Here is a 16,435-nt window from a genome sequence, read left to right as displayed (position 1 = left end):
GGGAAAGTAAGTTAGACCTAAGGACCTAGCTTTGGGAGTTAAAAAAAGATACAAAACCAAACTAATTGAAAAATCACTAGGTGTATAAACATATAAATTACGGCTAAAAAATTCATGATTCACCATTAAGAGTAGTCCAAAGATTCTATAATAGGAGAGTATGTAAAGGCATTAAAAATTATAATAATTTTGGTCATCCACTATGATAAAGTTGACAACACATAACTTATACTAAATCGTGTAACCAAAAACCTAAAAGCTCCTGTGGAAAGACGAAAGCACTTTTGATTTTTTCAAATAGACTAGGTCATGATTAATAAGCCCATTACCTTCATCAGGGTTTTAGCATAAAAATACATGTTCTTCCAGACTATACCTTTAAACCCACGCATATAAATAGGAAACTACACCGAAGATGGAGACACCAACCAAATTTTCAATTCTAATGCTACAAAGAAACTAGCTGAGTTTTTTTAGAATGAGTGACGTATCTCCTAAGAAGTTCGACCTCCCACATCTTGGTGATGAACTGTTGTAGAAGATATTTGTCAAGTCACATCTTAAGACTGTTGGCAGATGTAGGTCTTTGAACCGAGTTTGGAGTTACTGGTTGTCAACACCTTTATTTGTGAAGCAAAATTTCAGAGAAAATAAGGACAATGATAGGAATATTATTATTGGTATCAGGTATCCACCTACGGACGAGAACTCACAGTGGTTTGTGAGAGCTGATATTGAAACTGGTCGCCAGTTTTATTTCGGTGTACCAATGCAGATTAATCACTTTGGCTACTATTCATTGGTAGGAGATGATCATGGTAACCTTTGCATAAGGTTATGGTGGCCTTAACTCAAGGATCATTATCTGGAATCCCTTCACTAGGGATATCAGATACATATCCGATGAAGCTAGCAAACACTGCTGCCATGCAGTGTCACTATATGCCTTCGGATACTTGCAGGTTCAGACTGAGTATCGTATAGTGCACGTGTATAAGCGGCACTATTCTGAAAAGAATATGAAGTGGACACTATTTAATTCCATTCAAAGAGACTGGGTTCACTCTGGAACATTCCAAAGTAACGTTCATAAGTTGGGCCCAAATCCAATTATGCAAAAAGGCATTGTTTATTGGATAGGGTGGGAAGGTCTCAACAATTCAAATCCTGTGGCAATAATCACATTTTCACTGCAACAAAAAAAGTTTTCTGAAGACATAGTTTCTGAGGATGTAAAAGCTTCGTACCAGGTTCTTATTCAAATAAACGATAATGTTGAAAGGACTGGATTTGGAACTTCAAACAATGGTGAAAGGACAAATATCCTTCTATCAAGGTTGAAATATATGCATCAGATCAGGAAACACTTGGTCCATCACACATGGAATGAAGCTGTTAGTGTCAAGTCAGTCAATTTGCACTCGAATGGGCTCTACATGGTTTAAATTTTGATCTAAACTATAGGCGCTGACTCAAGCCAAATCATGCACTCCTATTAATTGCTATCATATATGTCAACTAGGCTTTACTTTATTTTCATGTATGTTATGTCTTAAGTATGGGTCTTTATGTTTTAGTTAATGCATGATTCTAGGTAATGGTTAAGTGTTTACTTTCATGGTAGTTGTATTTTCAAGCACTAATGTTGTGAGAAGTTTTGGAGGCTTTTACATTTTGAAGGCTTTTTATATCATGTCTGGATTAGTCATTGGTCAGTTAATAAGAGTAATATGTTTATCAAAATGTGGTTGAGAAAGAAGTTTTGTTGTACACATGATGTCTCATATCTTTATGTTCTAAAAAGATAGAAATCTTAAAAAAGCTGCATGTAGTGATACGTGATACTAAGGTGAATATTTGCCAATTATCAACGGTAAACAAGTCCGGAAAAATAATCATAATTAATACTAGCGAATAAGGATAAAATACAAATCCAAAACAAACATCTAAAAAAGGACATGGGATCATGTATAACTACGGGACTTCACTAAACAGCAAAATGAAGGAAAAATTATAATTAAAATACCGGACTTCATAATATACAATTAAGTATCAAATATGAATCTCACATCAATGTATAGCTCAAAACTTACATAAAAGAGCATTATAAAATCATCATGTACCCAAAATGCACATTAATTTTTAATTAGCATAGAAAACATGAATTTTCTTATACACTAAAATATACTTGAAAACAGCTGCCCACTCTGTCTTCTAATATGTTAAAATTCAACTTTAAAGTATCCAGACAAAGTATCCTAATTTAATAAAGAATTCTTAAAAACTTGCCACTAAATAAAATATCAAAGTGAGAGAAGGAGCATTGTTGCAAGGTTATACATAACAAAGGTTCAACATGACTACAGAAATTCAGAACTATCCTGTTATTTAGGGTTAATTAAACCAATGTTCATTCAATTGTCAAACCACCACAAGATAGCTAAAGTGAGACTCGCCCTCGCCTCCACGTGACGCGCCTGACCCTCGCTCTCCCCTCGTGTTCCTCGTCGTCGTTGGGAAGGTGGTGGAGGTGGGTGTGTTCCTCGTGTTTCCAACATCACCGCCACGCCTCCCTTCCCTTCTTGTCCTTTGCCATCCAAAATTTTGAAGAACATGAGTGAGTTAACAGAGAAACCCTAATTTCCTAATTCTCTTCCCTCCCTTTCCCTTCGTCACAAACCCAAATTTTCGAACATGGATTGATATTGCTTTTCTTGATTCTTTGATTTTGGTGAGAAATTGGAGGAAGAACGAGATATTTGTTGTTCTTGTTAATGTCTATTTTTATTGTTAGTATTTGTTTTGATGATGATGATGATAATGATGATGATGATTTTCTTGTTTCTTGTTAATGATGATGGTTTTTGTGATGAATTTCTATTTTAGTTTTGATTTATTTGAAATTATTGTTGAATGTTGGATTTTTTTGTTGGATTCATAAACAGATGGTGATGGGGAGGTAGTAAGTGGGGTGGTGGTGGTGAGGAGAGAAATAGATGTTTAGCGGTGGTGGTAATGGTAACGGTGTGAAGAGTAGATTATGATGGTGGTGAGAAGAGAGAAAGCATATTTTTGTCATTTAAAAGATTAATCTATCCAAAAGGACGATTTTAAAATTATATTAATTTTAGAGACGATTTTGTATGCAAAAAAAAGTTGGGGACGAAAGAATTTTTGGCCCAAACTATAGGAACCAAAATCGTACTTAACCCTTCGATTTACTACTATTACAACATATACATGTTAAATCGAATCCAATTGATTCAATTTACATTGAAAAAGTATAAATCGAATCTAATTGATTGGATTCATATAGAATCATTCAGGATATGCTTGTAACGAATCAAAATAAAATATTGAAGCAATTTTAAGGCTAAAATGGTTTATTAGTGTATTTTATCCTAATTTCTTTTGATAATTTTTAAAAGTAATACTAGTTAGCATGTTAATAGACTATTGTTTTGTAAAGAAGAAGGAAAATATTAGTTAGTTTATATGTTAATCCAACTTATAGTCTTTATTATGGTAAATTTAATTATTGTATTAGCTAATATGTTAGTGGAAGTTAGAAATTTTTTTCGGATAATTTTATTAATTTTATTAGTTAGTATGTTAGTAGTAATTAGAAATAATGTGTTTGGGTAACTTTTTTAATTTTGTTAGTTGGTATATGAATTAAAATTAGAATTATTTTTATAGATAATTTGATTAATTATATTAATTTGTGTATTAACAGAAATTATAATTTTTTGATAAATTTATTAATTATATTTGTTAGTACATGTTGTTAGAAATCAGAATTAATGTTTTTGGATAATCTTAATAAATTAGACAATATGATAATGGAATTAAAATTATTTTATTGGACAATTTTATTAGAAGAAATGTCTAATTTGGTGCCCAAAATTCTAATCGCGATTCAAATATACCATTGACTTTAAAAAGTTACTAAATAAGTCCTGAACATTACAAAATGTGATTCCCTGTTAGTCCTTTGTAAACTGGCGTTACTGAGATGTCAATGTAAGCTGTTAATTGACGTGTTGACTGCCACCTGGATTACACCAAAACGACGTCGTTTCATGGATTTGAAGCGAAAATGACACTGTTTGATTTCCTGTTCTTAAAAATAAACATATTGAAATGGTCCTCCTCTCCATTATTCTATGTTTTCCACCAAAAATTCAGAGAAGTTCTTCTCTTCCATCAAGTCCCTTCGTCTCCCATAAGAAAACACATGCTGAGTGTCGCCGACACTCATCCGTGCCGGGCGCGCACACACACACCCACACATCCACACACACACACACACTCTCACACACACACTCTCTCTCTCTCTCTCTCTGTTCAGTGAACCGTTTTATCGACGAAGCACCATTATCGCACATTATTGATGTGACAAGTAAGGATTTTCGTTTCGTATTATTTATTTCTTGCGTTATGTTGATGGAATGTGTGGTGGATGAGTAATGTAGAGTGAGCTTCATGTCATTATCCATACATTTTTGTTTTACTGCACCATTTATATTAGAAGAATCTGTTAGGATTTAGGGTAACTTTTTGAAAGCATGTTATGAGTATAACTTAGTTTGCATCATCCTCATAAGATGTTGATGTGTTATTGTAGTTGTGAGTGTATGCTTGTTGTTTAATTGGTTAAATTTTAAGGTAATTTTTTTATTTTCTAGAACATGGTTGTTTAATAAGGAAACATTGATGGTTCTATCTTGGGCGGCTTTTATGTTTTTTCAGATGAGTGATCGCATGACACTCATTTTTCACCATGGAAAAATTTGAGACAGTTGTTGATGGTAGGGTTATCTACACAAGCAACTTGATTGATAAATGGATTCAGGTAGATGAAGATGACCTAGATGTCTTTGATGTGATTGGTTACTTCAAGACAAAGCTAATGCGACCAGGTATCTGGATCAACTGAAGGGTTAGAGTTTGGGTTGAGGAGGTTGGAATTTGACTAAGATTTAAGAGATATGATCAGGTACTGCCATGCCAATAACAGTGTCATTCATATTTACTTTGAGCATGGTCCTTCTGAGCCTAAGTTTATAGATGTTATAGAATCGTCTGAAGATAGTGAAGATGCTGGTGGAGGAGGTGAGAGTGAACCGAGGTTATATTAGTTAAGGATGGTAGGACTATTTTAAGCCAGTTGTGTGATCCAAACATACAAGAGACATCACTTGAGCCTAATCCTACAATACCTAAGCCAAACCCCCAGCTCAGTCCCATTGCACCTAAACCCAACTTCAAGCTCAATTTTACTGCACCTGAGCCTAACTTCGAGTCCAACGCCACTACACATGAGCCTAACCTCCAGCCCAAACCCACTACACAAAAGCCCAAGATTTTTTTCAATTCCACTGCACTGAAGACCAAATCCAAGTTTGATTCTCCTGCTGTTGATGCCACCACGGAAATGAAATCAACTACACCCATTGTCAACCTTCATCCAAAGTCAACTATCCCCACTACTACTAATTTGAAGCCTACTACCTCAAAACCCACTGTCCTCAAGCATACTGCTATGAAGAACAAAGCCTTAAAATCTACTGTTTTCAATACCAGTAACACCAAGCCCATTGTAATAAAAACTGCACAACCGATGATGTGTAATACAACAACCAAACATGTAATGCCCACTTCCAATCATGCAAATTTTAGATTTAACATATCTACAAAGTCTGCTGTGTCCAAAAAATCTCGTACAAGGAATGCCATGAAGATGAATGCTTCCTCTATAATAGCAGGTGTTGATGATTCGTCTTCTAACTCATGAGTTTGCAGAAGATAGTCTTTACAAGCCACCTTTTCCACCAGGGTTTGAAGAGTCTAGCAATCATGAAGAAGCAATTGGAACTTCATCAAGAGACATTGTTAATAGAAATAATAGGAAAATGAGTCAATTTGGAAAAGAAAAAAAAGGTTGTGGATGAAGTTGGTCCCATTCAAACTGATGACTCAGAAAATGCGGCATCGATTGGCATGGCGAGTTGAAGCGGAGACAGCGGAGGTTAGGTGTGCTGCGGTGGTGACTGGCATAGTAAGCTGTAGTCTAACATGGCGTCGTCATGCTCTCTCCTTTGCGAAGAGCAGAAAGCAGCAGTGAAGCCGACAGAGTCTTCAAGTGTGGAGGCGGATTGAAAGCATTCAGCAGCACCACAACATGGTGGCTGAAGAATTAGGCATCCGTCTAGGTCTAGGGTGGAGTTGGGTTTGTTGTGCTGTATTAGGTGGGGGCGGATTCTGGGTTTTGGCTAGGTCAATCAGCTTTGCTGGCAATTGTAACAATAGACAAATACACGTATGTAACGACGTTACTAAAATGTTACCCAATTTGACGGTAGGACAACATTGATACGAATTAGAAACGTTAGGGATATAAGTAAGACATTTCAAACGTTAGAGAGAACTTTGTGACTTATCCCAAACGTTAAGGATAAAAATGATACTTTACTCTAAAATAAAATCAAAACAAGCTAATCCAAATTGTAATGAATTATATATTTCTGATCAGATTGATTTTTCTTCAAAATTGATCCAAATCACACTGTAAACACCCCTACATATAAACATTATAACATAATAAAATTGCACCACTGCAAAATAACACTATATTTTTATTTATTTATAATATTTTTACTATTTAATTAAATTTGCGAATACAACCCTAAAATTCGATATCCAATTCTATTTATCTGCATATAGATCAGATCCGATCTGATAAACCTGCAAATCGAATCAAGATTCAGATCGAATACAGATAAATATTGTAAATCAGATTTGGATTTGTTCACCCCAATGCTCGCTTTTTGCATCTACCTTCATTGCTCCTGAATCTACCTAAGATCTGTTGCTGTATCGCCTCCTCTACCTCCGCATTCACCGTCATCTTCCTCTTCTTAATCTCTACCACTTCTTCCGCCTCATCATCTGCTTTGTCTTCCTCTTTTTCCCCTTCCTCTACTGCATCGACTCTTCTATTGTCACGTTCGTTTTCCACTTTTTCACTTTCTCTATTACGTCATCATCTCTGTCGCGTACTCCAACTCTATAACCTTTGTTATTGCCTTTCTTTTCTCTTTTTAACTCTCTTTCATTTTGTTCCACCTCTTTTTTCACATAGTTTTTTTTTCTGTTTTTTAAAATTATATTTTAAATTACTCTTTATTGTTATTGTTGTTATTGGACGTGAAAAAGTACTAAAATACTTTTGTAATTAAATTCAATTAATATTTTTTTATGCATTTTCTCTTTTTTTTAATTAATTTTTATTATATCAATAAATTATTTAACTAATTTAATCGAACTTAATTATTAAAATAACTCAGTTAGATATCATTGTCGGAAAGTAGGAAAAATATATAAAATTTGGCCAAAAAAGAAAAATGAAAAAAGAAAAAGAGAAGAAAGTGGTGTGTGTAGTGTAGTAGTAGTGTGTGTCTAGGCATTGGCCATTGGGTTGGGTTGGGACTGCGTGGTGGTCCTAACAAAGTAAGAAAGGAAGCATTTGGTGGTTCACCGTTCCCTTCTCTCTCTTCTTCACTTTCTCTCTCCACTGTCAATTTTCTCACCACCCCTTCCGATTTTCTCGCTCTTCGTGCCTCTCTCTCTCTCCTCCAATGCAAACAATGCCATCAATTCAATCATCATGATTCATCTCTCTCTCACCCTAAAACTCACCTGAAACACACAACACAACACAACGCTACCCACATCTACGACCACTACAAAAAAAAGCTCTCTTTTCTCTCTCTACATCCCAGATCCTATAATCTCCTTCTTCTTCGAGATCCTTCTTTTCCTCACTTCAATTTCACAGGTACACCCTCTCAATTAGGGTTTATTATTATTGTTTTCATAATGCCTCCTTTTTAATTAGTGAAGAAGTATTGATTTTTGGTTAAGTATTATCCTTGCAATTCAGTTAAAGTTCTAGAAATCCAGCTACTGACACTTTTTCCCCTTTCCTTTCCGACAGGGTTTCTTCGATTTTTTGGGTGCTGTATTTCAGCTTCTTCTAGATCGCGAAATGCCCCGTGGGTTTCACTAAAGTTTCGATTTTGATGAGCATTGGTTTGATTCCATGATGGGCATGTTCTAACTACAACAGCACAAAACGTGATTCTTCTTCTTCTTCTTCTTCTTCTTCTTTTGGAGGATTTGTACATTATATGAGTTCTAATCAACCACTTCTCTCTGATTCAGATCTTCCTCCACTGATTCAACACCGCCCGAAGAAATCAGGATCCATAGCTTCCTCTGTGTTTGACGATGCTTCTGAATCTCATCATAAAACAGGTCTTGATCTGACGGAAGACAAAGACTATGATTTAGCTAGTGAAGCTAGCTTCCATTCAGCAGTTGAGACCAATTTCACTTTTGGGACAGAGAAAGATTTCAACTTTGGTGAGTCCCATTTGCCCCACAAACACCACACGCACCCTTTGGAATGCTCCACGAAGGAGAGGGTGCGAGGGGTATCGTGGGGTGCAATGGAACTGCATGATGCCACCACCAATAGTAGTAGCACTAGTGTGCCCTTTGAAATCTCAGGTTCTTCTTCACAACAGCATGTAGTTCATCATGATAATAGGTTGAGTAGTAATCACAATAATTATAGTAAGCCTCAGAGGGTTAGGCACAAGAGCAGCGTGCAGTTTGATGATGCTTTGTTGCATGATGATAGTGCTAGGTTGATATATATTAATGATCCTAAGAGGACTGATGATAAGTGTGAGTTGCCGGGGAATGAGATCAGGACTAGTAAATACACAATTGTTACCTTCTTGCCTAAGAATCTTTTTATTCAGTTTCATAGGGTTGCTTATTTGTATTTCCTTGCTATTGCGGCTCTCAATCAGCTTCCTCCCTTGGCCGTATTTGGGAGGACTGTGTCACTCTTCCCGCTGTTGTTTGTGCTCTGCGTCACTGCTATTAAGGATGGATATGAAGACTGGCGGCGGCACAGGTCGGATCGCAATGAGAACAACCGGGAATCATTGGTGCTTCAGCGTGATGATTTCCGGCCAAAGAAGTGGAAGAATATACAAGCTGGTGAGGTTGTTAAGATCTTTGCTGATGAGACGATTCCAGCTGACATGGTCTTGCTGGGGACAAGTGATCAAAGTGGGCTTGCCTATATTCAGACAATGAATTTGGATGGAGAGTCGAATTTGAAGACTAGGTATGCTAAGCAGGAAACAACTGCTGCAGTTTCTTCGGAAGCTTGTCGTGTTTCTGGGGTTATCAGATGCGAGCAGCCTAACCGGAATATTTATGAGTTCACGGCAAACATGGAGTTCAACGGACTTAAGTTTTCGCTTAGCCAGTCTAACATTGTTCTGCGTGGTTGCCAACTGAAGAACACAGATTGGATCATTGGTGTTGTGGTTTATGCCGGACAAGACACAAAAGCAATGATGAACAGCACACCTTCTCCTTCTAAGAGAAGCAAACTTGAAAGTTACATGAACAGAGAAACCCTTTGGTTGTCAATTTTTCTTTTCATCATGTGTTTAGTTGTGGCCATTGGGATGTGTCTTTGGCTGGTGCGGCACAACAGCCAGCTTGATACCTTGCCTTACTACAGAAAACGATACTTCAACAATGGGCCAGATAATAGAAAGAGATACAAGTATTATGGGATACCAATGGAGGCATTTTTCTCCTTCCTGAGTTCCATTATAGTGTTTCAGATAATGATACCAATATCTCTTTACATCACGATGGAATTGGTTCGTTTGGGCCAGTCATACTTCATGATTGAAGATGGGGATATGTATGATGCTAACTCTGGATCAAGGTTTCAGTGTAGGTCATTAAATATAAATGAAGATTTGGGTCAAATACGCTATGTATTTTCAGACAAGACAGGAACACTAACCGAAAACAAAATGGAATTCCAGAGAGCTAGTGTATATGGGAAGAATTACGGGAACTCGTTGGTCGTGGCTGATGATACAGGTATTCAGTCTCTCTTCTTGAGATCATTATTTAAGATCAGAAACCTTAATTAGGTTGTGCTGTGGGATCATCTCTTATCATGCTAATGTTGTTTGACGTCCTTGTTACTGAAAGGCTAACTCGCGATATTTTCTGACATAATGCTCTCTTTACTCTTTTATTTTTGGAAATTACCACTTTGCTTTATTATTTATTATTATATCATCATAATTATGGGACCAAAACAGTTCCATTTTCTCTTCCCACTAGTTGATTATTTGTTTGTTTATATTATTTAGAGAAATTGTTTCGGTTTGGCTGGCTAGCCTCACCAATAGGTTTGGTTCTGTTGTCATTTATGTGCCTGAGATTGTGATGAATTTTTGTTTTCTAAGTGTCAGAAATGAATTACTGCCTTCTTTTATGCTAATGGTTGTTTTGCTCCACAAGTGAAAGTTGGTGGTTGTAAACAGAGTGTTGTGAGAACCTGAGGCTCCATAGTTATTGTTAGGGGAAGAGCTTACTATATGAGGGTGTTTTGAAACTATAATGAGATAGAACTGAATTGAATTCTTGAGAATCCTCACACCAATTCTTAAACTTGGAATAAAAAGAATTGAAATGAAAGTGAATGTTTAGAATATGTTTAACATTACTATCTTATCCTCAATATTTACCATCTTAAAATATGTAAACCTCAGTTCCTTTTAATATGTTGTCTTCTTTGCCTTTGCCACAAAAGCTTCTTTCCACACTTCCAATACCCCCACCCACTTCCATCAAACTTTTCCTTTTTATGTTTCGAGAAATTAAGTTATTCTCCCTCTCTCTCTCTCTCTCGTTCTCTCAAATTATTTGTGGAGTAATTGATAACATATTATACGCAAATGGAGATGGAACATACAGAACAAAATCATGGTAACCTAATGTTGAATCACAGCCAAAACAATGACACCCCAACTTAAGACCCACATATAAGTTCTTGCTTCCTTTCTCAATTGTTCATTCATTCTTCTCTTGGAAACATTGATTGTGATTTCTGGGTCGATCACAACATTGAGGGGCAAGTAGTGGGTTGTGATGCCAGTGATGATGAAGACGGCGATGACATTGACGATGAAGATGGATGAGGCGACAGAAGAAGGTCACTTTGAAGGGAGAAAGGGTTAATGGTTGAGACTTAAAATAAAGGGTTTACTTGGAATATTAAATTGTAACAGGGTTATTTTTTATATTTCAGTTTTAATTGCAAATATCAACATATTGGATTTCTAAATGGATTGTATTTGGGTTGAATGTGAGATTTAGAATTCTCACTAGGATTGGAATTATGCATTATGATGTTCCAAATCAAAGAAAAGAATTCTAATTGTTGAAAGAATTCTAATTCTTACTATTCCAAACATACTCTATGAGTCAGCTGTTGTTTTCCTTTACCCTCTACAATTTCTTGTGTGTATCATTTGATTAGATTTGTATGCTCTTTGATCATTTTTCTACTATGAACTTAATGATTCAGTTATATTCTTTATCTAAGTAAGAGGATTTCAGCTACTCTGTTGTCTGTTCCCATCAGAAATCATTATAAGTTTATGATGCATCAACAAATTTTCCAGTGCCAATATATCACAATACTTTTTTCCTATTTTCAGCTGCACCTGTTATTCCTAGACGGAGATGGAAGCTCAAATCTGAAATCAGAGTTGATTCTGAACTGCTGACAGTGTTGCAGAGCGAATCACATGGAGATGACAGAATTGCTGCACATGAATTTTTTCTTACATTGGCAGCTTGCAATACTGTGATCCCTATTCCTACTGGTGGTACATTCTCCAGTCCTGGAACAAGTGAATCAGATGAAGATATGGAAGGTATTGAGTACCAGGGAGAATCCCCTGATGAACAAGCTCTAGTCTCTGCTGCTTCTGCATATGGATATACCCTTTTTGAGCGAACATCCGGACACATTGTTATCGACGTCAATGGTGAGAAGCTCAGGTAGATAGCTACTTCCTTATTGCAAGGGGTTAAACGTTATTTACTTTATATAGAATGGTGATATGCATTATTAGCAAAAATTTATTCGGTACATTGGATAATCTAGTTCAGTAACTTCAGGTTTGTACTTTGTGTGTGGCCCATATTTAGCTTATTCCGTAACTTCATTTTCTCTCTGCTTTATAGATTGGACGTATTGGGCCTACACGAGTTTGATAGTGTGCGCAAGAGGATGTCTGTTGTTATTCGTTTTCCCAACAACGTTGTAAAGGTGTTGGTCAAAGGTGCTGATACTACAATGTTTAGCATTTTAGCAAATGACAGTGAGAGCCACAATACCATACGAGATGTAACACAGAGTCATCTGAATGAATATTCTTCACTAGGTCTGCGCACTCTTGTAGTTGCATCTAGAGATCTTTCAGATGCTGAACTTGAAGAGTGGCAAAGCATGTATGAAGAGGCCAGCACTTCTTTGCATGAAAGAGCTGCTAAACTACGTCAAACAGCAGCGTTTATAGAATGCAACTTAAAGCTACTTGGAGCAACGGGAATTGAGGACAAGCTACAAGAGGGTGTACCAGAAGCCATTGAGTCCCTGCGGCAAGCTGGAATCAAGGTCTGGGTTCTTACTGGTGATAAGCAGGAGACAGCAATTTCAATTGGTCTCTCTTGCAAACTTCTCACTGCAGATATGCAACAGATTATTATAAATGGCACTTCAGAGGCTGATTGTCGTAATCTTTTGGGTGATGCTAAAGCTAAATATGGCGTGAGGTCTTCAAGTAATCAGAATCGGAAACAAAAATCCAATGCTGGACTTGGTGATCTTGATATTCCCAATGGTTCGAAGTCATTGAGTTTGCCTAAGTGGAATCCAGGACAGGAAGAAGGAATTACTGCTCCATTGGCACTCATAATTGATGGGAACAGTTTGGTGTATATTTTGGAGAAGGAATTAGAGTCAGAGGCAAGTGTATCCTTCCTCAGTATTTGTTTAGAATATCACACTGATGTTTTTGATTGGGTTTGTTAAACAAAATTTCAGGGTAATATTTACTGGTTTCTTTTGTTTTTTTTGACAACAGCTTTTCGACCTGGCAACTTCCTGTAGGGTTGTCTTGTGCTGCCGTGTTGCTCCTTTGCAGAAAGCTGGAATTGTTGCTTTGATAAAGAGCCGCACGGATGATATGACACTGGCAATTGGTGATGGTAAGTTCTTTTGTAACAATATGAAATTGTCCTATGTATTATCTTTTTTCTTTGGATCATTAACTTCTGCTAGTCTAACCAGATTACGTACTTTTGAAGCAAGATGCAATTGATACAAACTTATGATGCATATTCTCTTATTAAATGCTTTTGACAGGGGCCAATGATGTGTCGATGATCCAAATGGCAGATGTTGGTGTTGGAATATGTGGGCAGGAAGGGCGCCAAGCGGTGATGGCATCAGATTTTGCAATGGGGCAATTTCAGTTCTTGAAAAAATTACTCCTGGTTCATGGGCACTGGAATTATCAGCGTGTGGCTTACTTAATTCTGTACAACTTTTACCGCAATGCTGTCTTTGTATTGATGTTATTCTGGTATGTTTCTTTCTTTCTTTCTTTCTTTCTATTTGGGGAAATTACAAATTGAGTTCCTCTTTTGTTTGTGGATGGTGTTCTTTCTTTTTAACTTTTCGGATCTCTAAGCATCTGGACATGAAGTTAAACTAGCAACATTTTGTTTTTCGTTATTTCTGCATACAATAGCTATGACTACTGTCAAAAGCCTTTTTTCCCCTCCATATTTTGGATGTTGGATTTTAATCGTACTTGCAGATTGCATGAAATTTTATACATTCTGATCTTTTATCTTCCTTGTCTGTAGGTATATATTATGCACTGCTTTTTCTACAACATCTGCGTTGACAGATTGGAGTAGTGTATTCTATTCTGTGATATACACATCTGTACCTACCATTTTTGTTGGTATTCTGGACAAAGACTTGAGCCATAGGACACTCTTGAAGTATCCGAAGCTGTACACTGCTGGTCACAGGCAAGAGGCATACAATTTGCACTTATTCTGGATCACAATGATTGACACAGTATGGCAGAGCCTTGTTCTCTTCTACACTCCTTTGTTCACATACAAGGATAGTGCGATTGATATATGGAGCATGGGCAGTTTGTGGACAATTGCGGTTGTTATTCTTGTGAATGTACACCTGGCCATGGACATCAACCGTTGGGTATTAATTACTCATGCTGCTGTATGGGGATCAATAATCATTACATATGGTTGCATGATAGTCTTGGATTCAATACCTGTCTTTCCCAATTACTGGTTAGTTACATATGTTTCTTCCTATGAGAATTTTGTTATAGCGAATCAATACCATTTGACATAATAAGTAGTAGGTAACATGTCTCTAAATTAATGCAGGACTATTTATCAGCTGGCAGTGTCCCCTACATATTGGATAACCATTTTGCTTATAATTATCGTAGCGCTGCTCCCTCGCTTTACTTGCAAAGTTGTTTGCCAAATCTTTTGGCCTTCAGATATCCAGATAGCCAGAGAAGCTGAGCTACTGAGAAAACGACATAATCATGTGCAGTCGAGGCAACAAGTTTCCAGTTAACCGGTGTTAGTGTCTTGTGTTGCTGACAGAAACTAAGGAAATCCTAACTAAAATGGCTTCCCTTGCATTTGTCATCACAATGCATTCTGATGGCAGTTGGTTGTATAGGTGATCTGGTAAGCATGCGATTTCTCTCTTCCCCCTCTATTATTAGTATAGGTGTTTTTGAATGATATTTCCTTTAAAATATAGTTTGGTTACACCCAAGACCAAGAATAACTTAAAATTCTAGATTTTCACAAGAAAATGTAGTGACTCATGAGTGAAGCAGTCAGATTCATTGAGGGTAATATGACATACCTTCCATAGCAGGTTTTAGAATTTAGAGATAATATGGTCCTTGTGCTTATATCAATAGCATCCGATACGTCTTTATGGATTTGTTGGGAGAAATCAGAAAAGATACTACTTTGGAGGCTTGGTTTTAAGGGGCATCTTATATGCCTCCCAAACAACCACATCCAGGTTCAAATCCCACTGGTGGAAAAAAGAACCCATGTAGTGTAGTGTGTGTGAGAGTGTGTTGTGTGTGATGTGTGTAAGTGGGTGATGCCTAGGATTGGGGCTATCCAATCCATTTGACAAAAAAAAGAAAAAAAAGTTTTTCATTTGTTTAAAACTATTGGTTTAGTATAGAACAGTGCTTTGTAATGATAAATCTGTGTAAAAGGTTAGGCTTTCAGTTTTTTATCAATGAAATTTTACTGTCCAAAAAAGAAAAGTGTCAGAGTAACGATCTAACTAAAGATTCGAGTAACTAGCCAAGGGGCCTAACATACTACTTGTGTTCCCTCGTTTGTTAGCTTCCTTCAGTGTTTTATTTAAATTTGTCATTCAATTTATTTTTCACTGGATTATGAGATCTTGGTTAAAATTTGTTAACAATGAATCCATTCTGGATTTGTTGGCCAGTTTTCTATAGAACTTGGCAGAGCTTGAAAGTAGTTCACTTGGCAGTTTGGTATTTGGACTCATTTGCCAATACCTTGACGTCTTAGGGCCTGTTTGGTTCGTCAAATTATTTCCTGTTTTAAGAATTTTTCGAGGAAAAAGTGAACTATAAGATCTCGTATTTTATTTTCATTTCCTATTTTCACTCTTATGTAAGTGGATGCAGTGTAATGAATGATTTATTCTTTCAATGCATTAGATTTGAATTACCCTTGGTACTAATCTATTGGTCATCCCCCAGATTCGTTGCAAAAGAAGATTGCATTAACGCGAGACAAATGCTCGGCATCCTTACGTAGTAGCCAAGGATTTCGCAGGGAAGCGCATGACAAGTTACGGATCAAAGCCATGCCAAGCCTCCAATTCGGGAAGAAACTCGGTCTCAGATTTTTATCTAGTAATTTGATATGGGGGGTGTGGAATTTTTAATGGTGGGGCATATGCCCATATATGGTGTTTTCCACTTGTCTCTATAGAGGGGAATGTTTGTGGTAGAGATAAATTAGAGTGTAATCAACTGTACAATAGTTCTGTAAAAAAAATATCAAGCTTTAATGGAAAGAAGAAAAAAGTAATTTCACATAAGACCATCTCCAACAGGGAATTCATCCCAGTTTTTATTTATGTCCACCTGCTATAAAAAGTAATTTCATATTAATTTTTTGCGTCATAAATAGTAAATAGAAATTCAAAGCATTTCTCTCTTCTCCATTAGAAGGAATTAATTTTAGTCTTTATTTTGGTCGGTATCAATTATAGGGTCGGTGGAAACATTCAACCATGCATTGATTAACATCTTATTCTCTTCCCATTGCTAGTGTTAAATATTATTTTGTCTATGATTTTGAATGGCATCTTTATTGAAGTCGATAACATCTAATCCACGAGAAT

The 16,435-nt window shown here is 36.6% G+C and overlaps 1 protein-coding gene across 1 annotated transcript; it reads left to right on the top strand.

Moving 5' to 3' along the window:
- The first annotated feature begins 4,783 nt into the window (after positions 1-4,783).
- Positions 4,784-16,129, top strand: LOC107485343 (phospholipid-transporting ATPase 1). Its single transcript, XM_052260641.1, has 13 exons — positions 4,784-4,922; positions 5,193-5,650; positions 5,769-5,894; positions 5,984-6,061; positions 6,252-6,322; positions 8,132-9,984; positions 11,616-11,961; positions 12,148-12,931; positions 13,050-13,173; positions 13,331-13,550; positions 13,837-14,295; positions 14,395-14,709; positions 15,786-16,129. Exons 1-12 carry the CDS (start codon positions 4,784-4,786, stop codon positions 14,591-14,593), a joined length of 4,857 nt encoding a protein of 1,618 aa, XP_052116601.1. The 3' UTR covers positions 14,594-14,709; positions 15,786-16,129.
- The last annotated feature ends 306 nt before the right edge of the window (positions 16,130-16,435 follow it).

The sequence above is a fragment of the Arachis duranensis genome, chromosome 4 (genome assembly GCF_000817695.3).
Source record: "Arachis duranensis cultivar V14167 chromosome 4, aradu.V14167.gnm2.J7QH, whole genome shotgun sequence".
In the NCBI taxonomy this organism is placed as follows: domain Eukaryota; kingdom Viridiplantae; phylum Streptophyta; class Magnoliopsida; order Fabales; family Fabaceae; genus Arachis; species Arachis duranensis.
The sequence above is the reverse complement of the archived record's forward strand: the minus strand, read 5'-3'. Positions and strand labels throughout refer to the sequence as shown.

Excerpts from the sequence above, each read along its gene's own strand:
- LOC107485343 (XM_052260641.1), top strand. The coding sequence starts at position 4,784 with ATGGAAAAATTTGAGACAGTTGTTGATGGTAGGGTTATCTACACAAGC. Across the intron at positions 12,932-13,049 it reads AGAAGGAATTAGAGTCAGAG|CTTTTCGACCTGGCAACTTC; the intron begins GCAAGTGTATCC and ends TTTTGACAACAG. Across the intron at positions 13,174-13,330 it reads GACACTGGCAATTGGTGATG|GGGCCAATGATGTGTCGATG; the intron begins GTAAGTTCTTTT and ends TGCTTTTGACAG.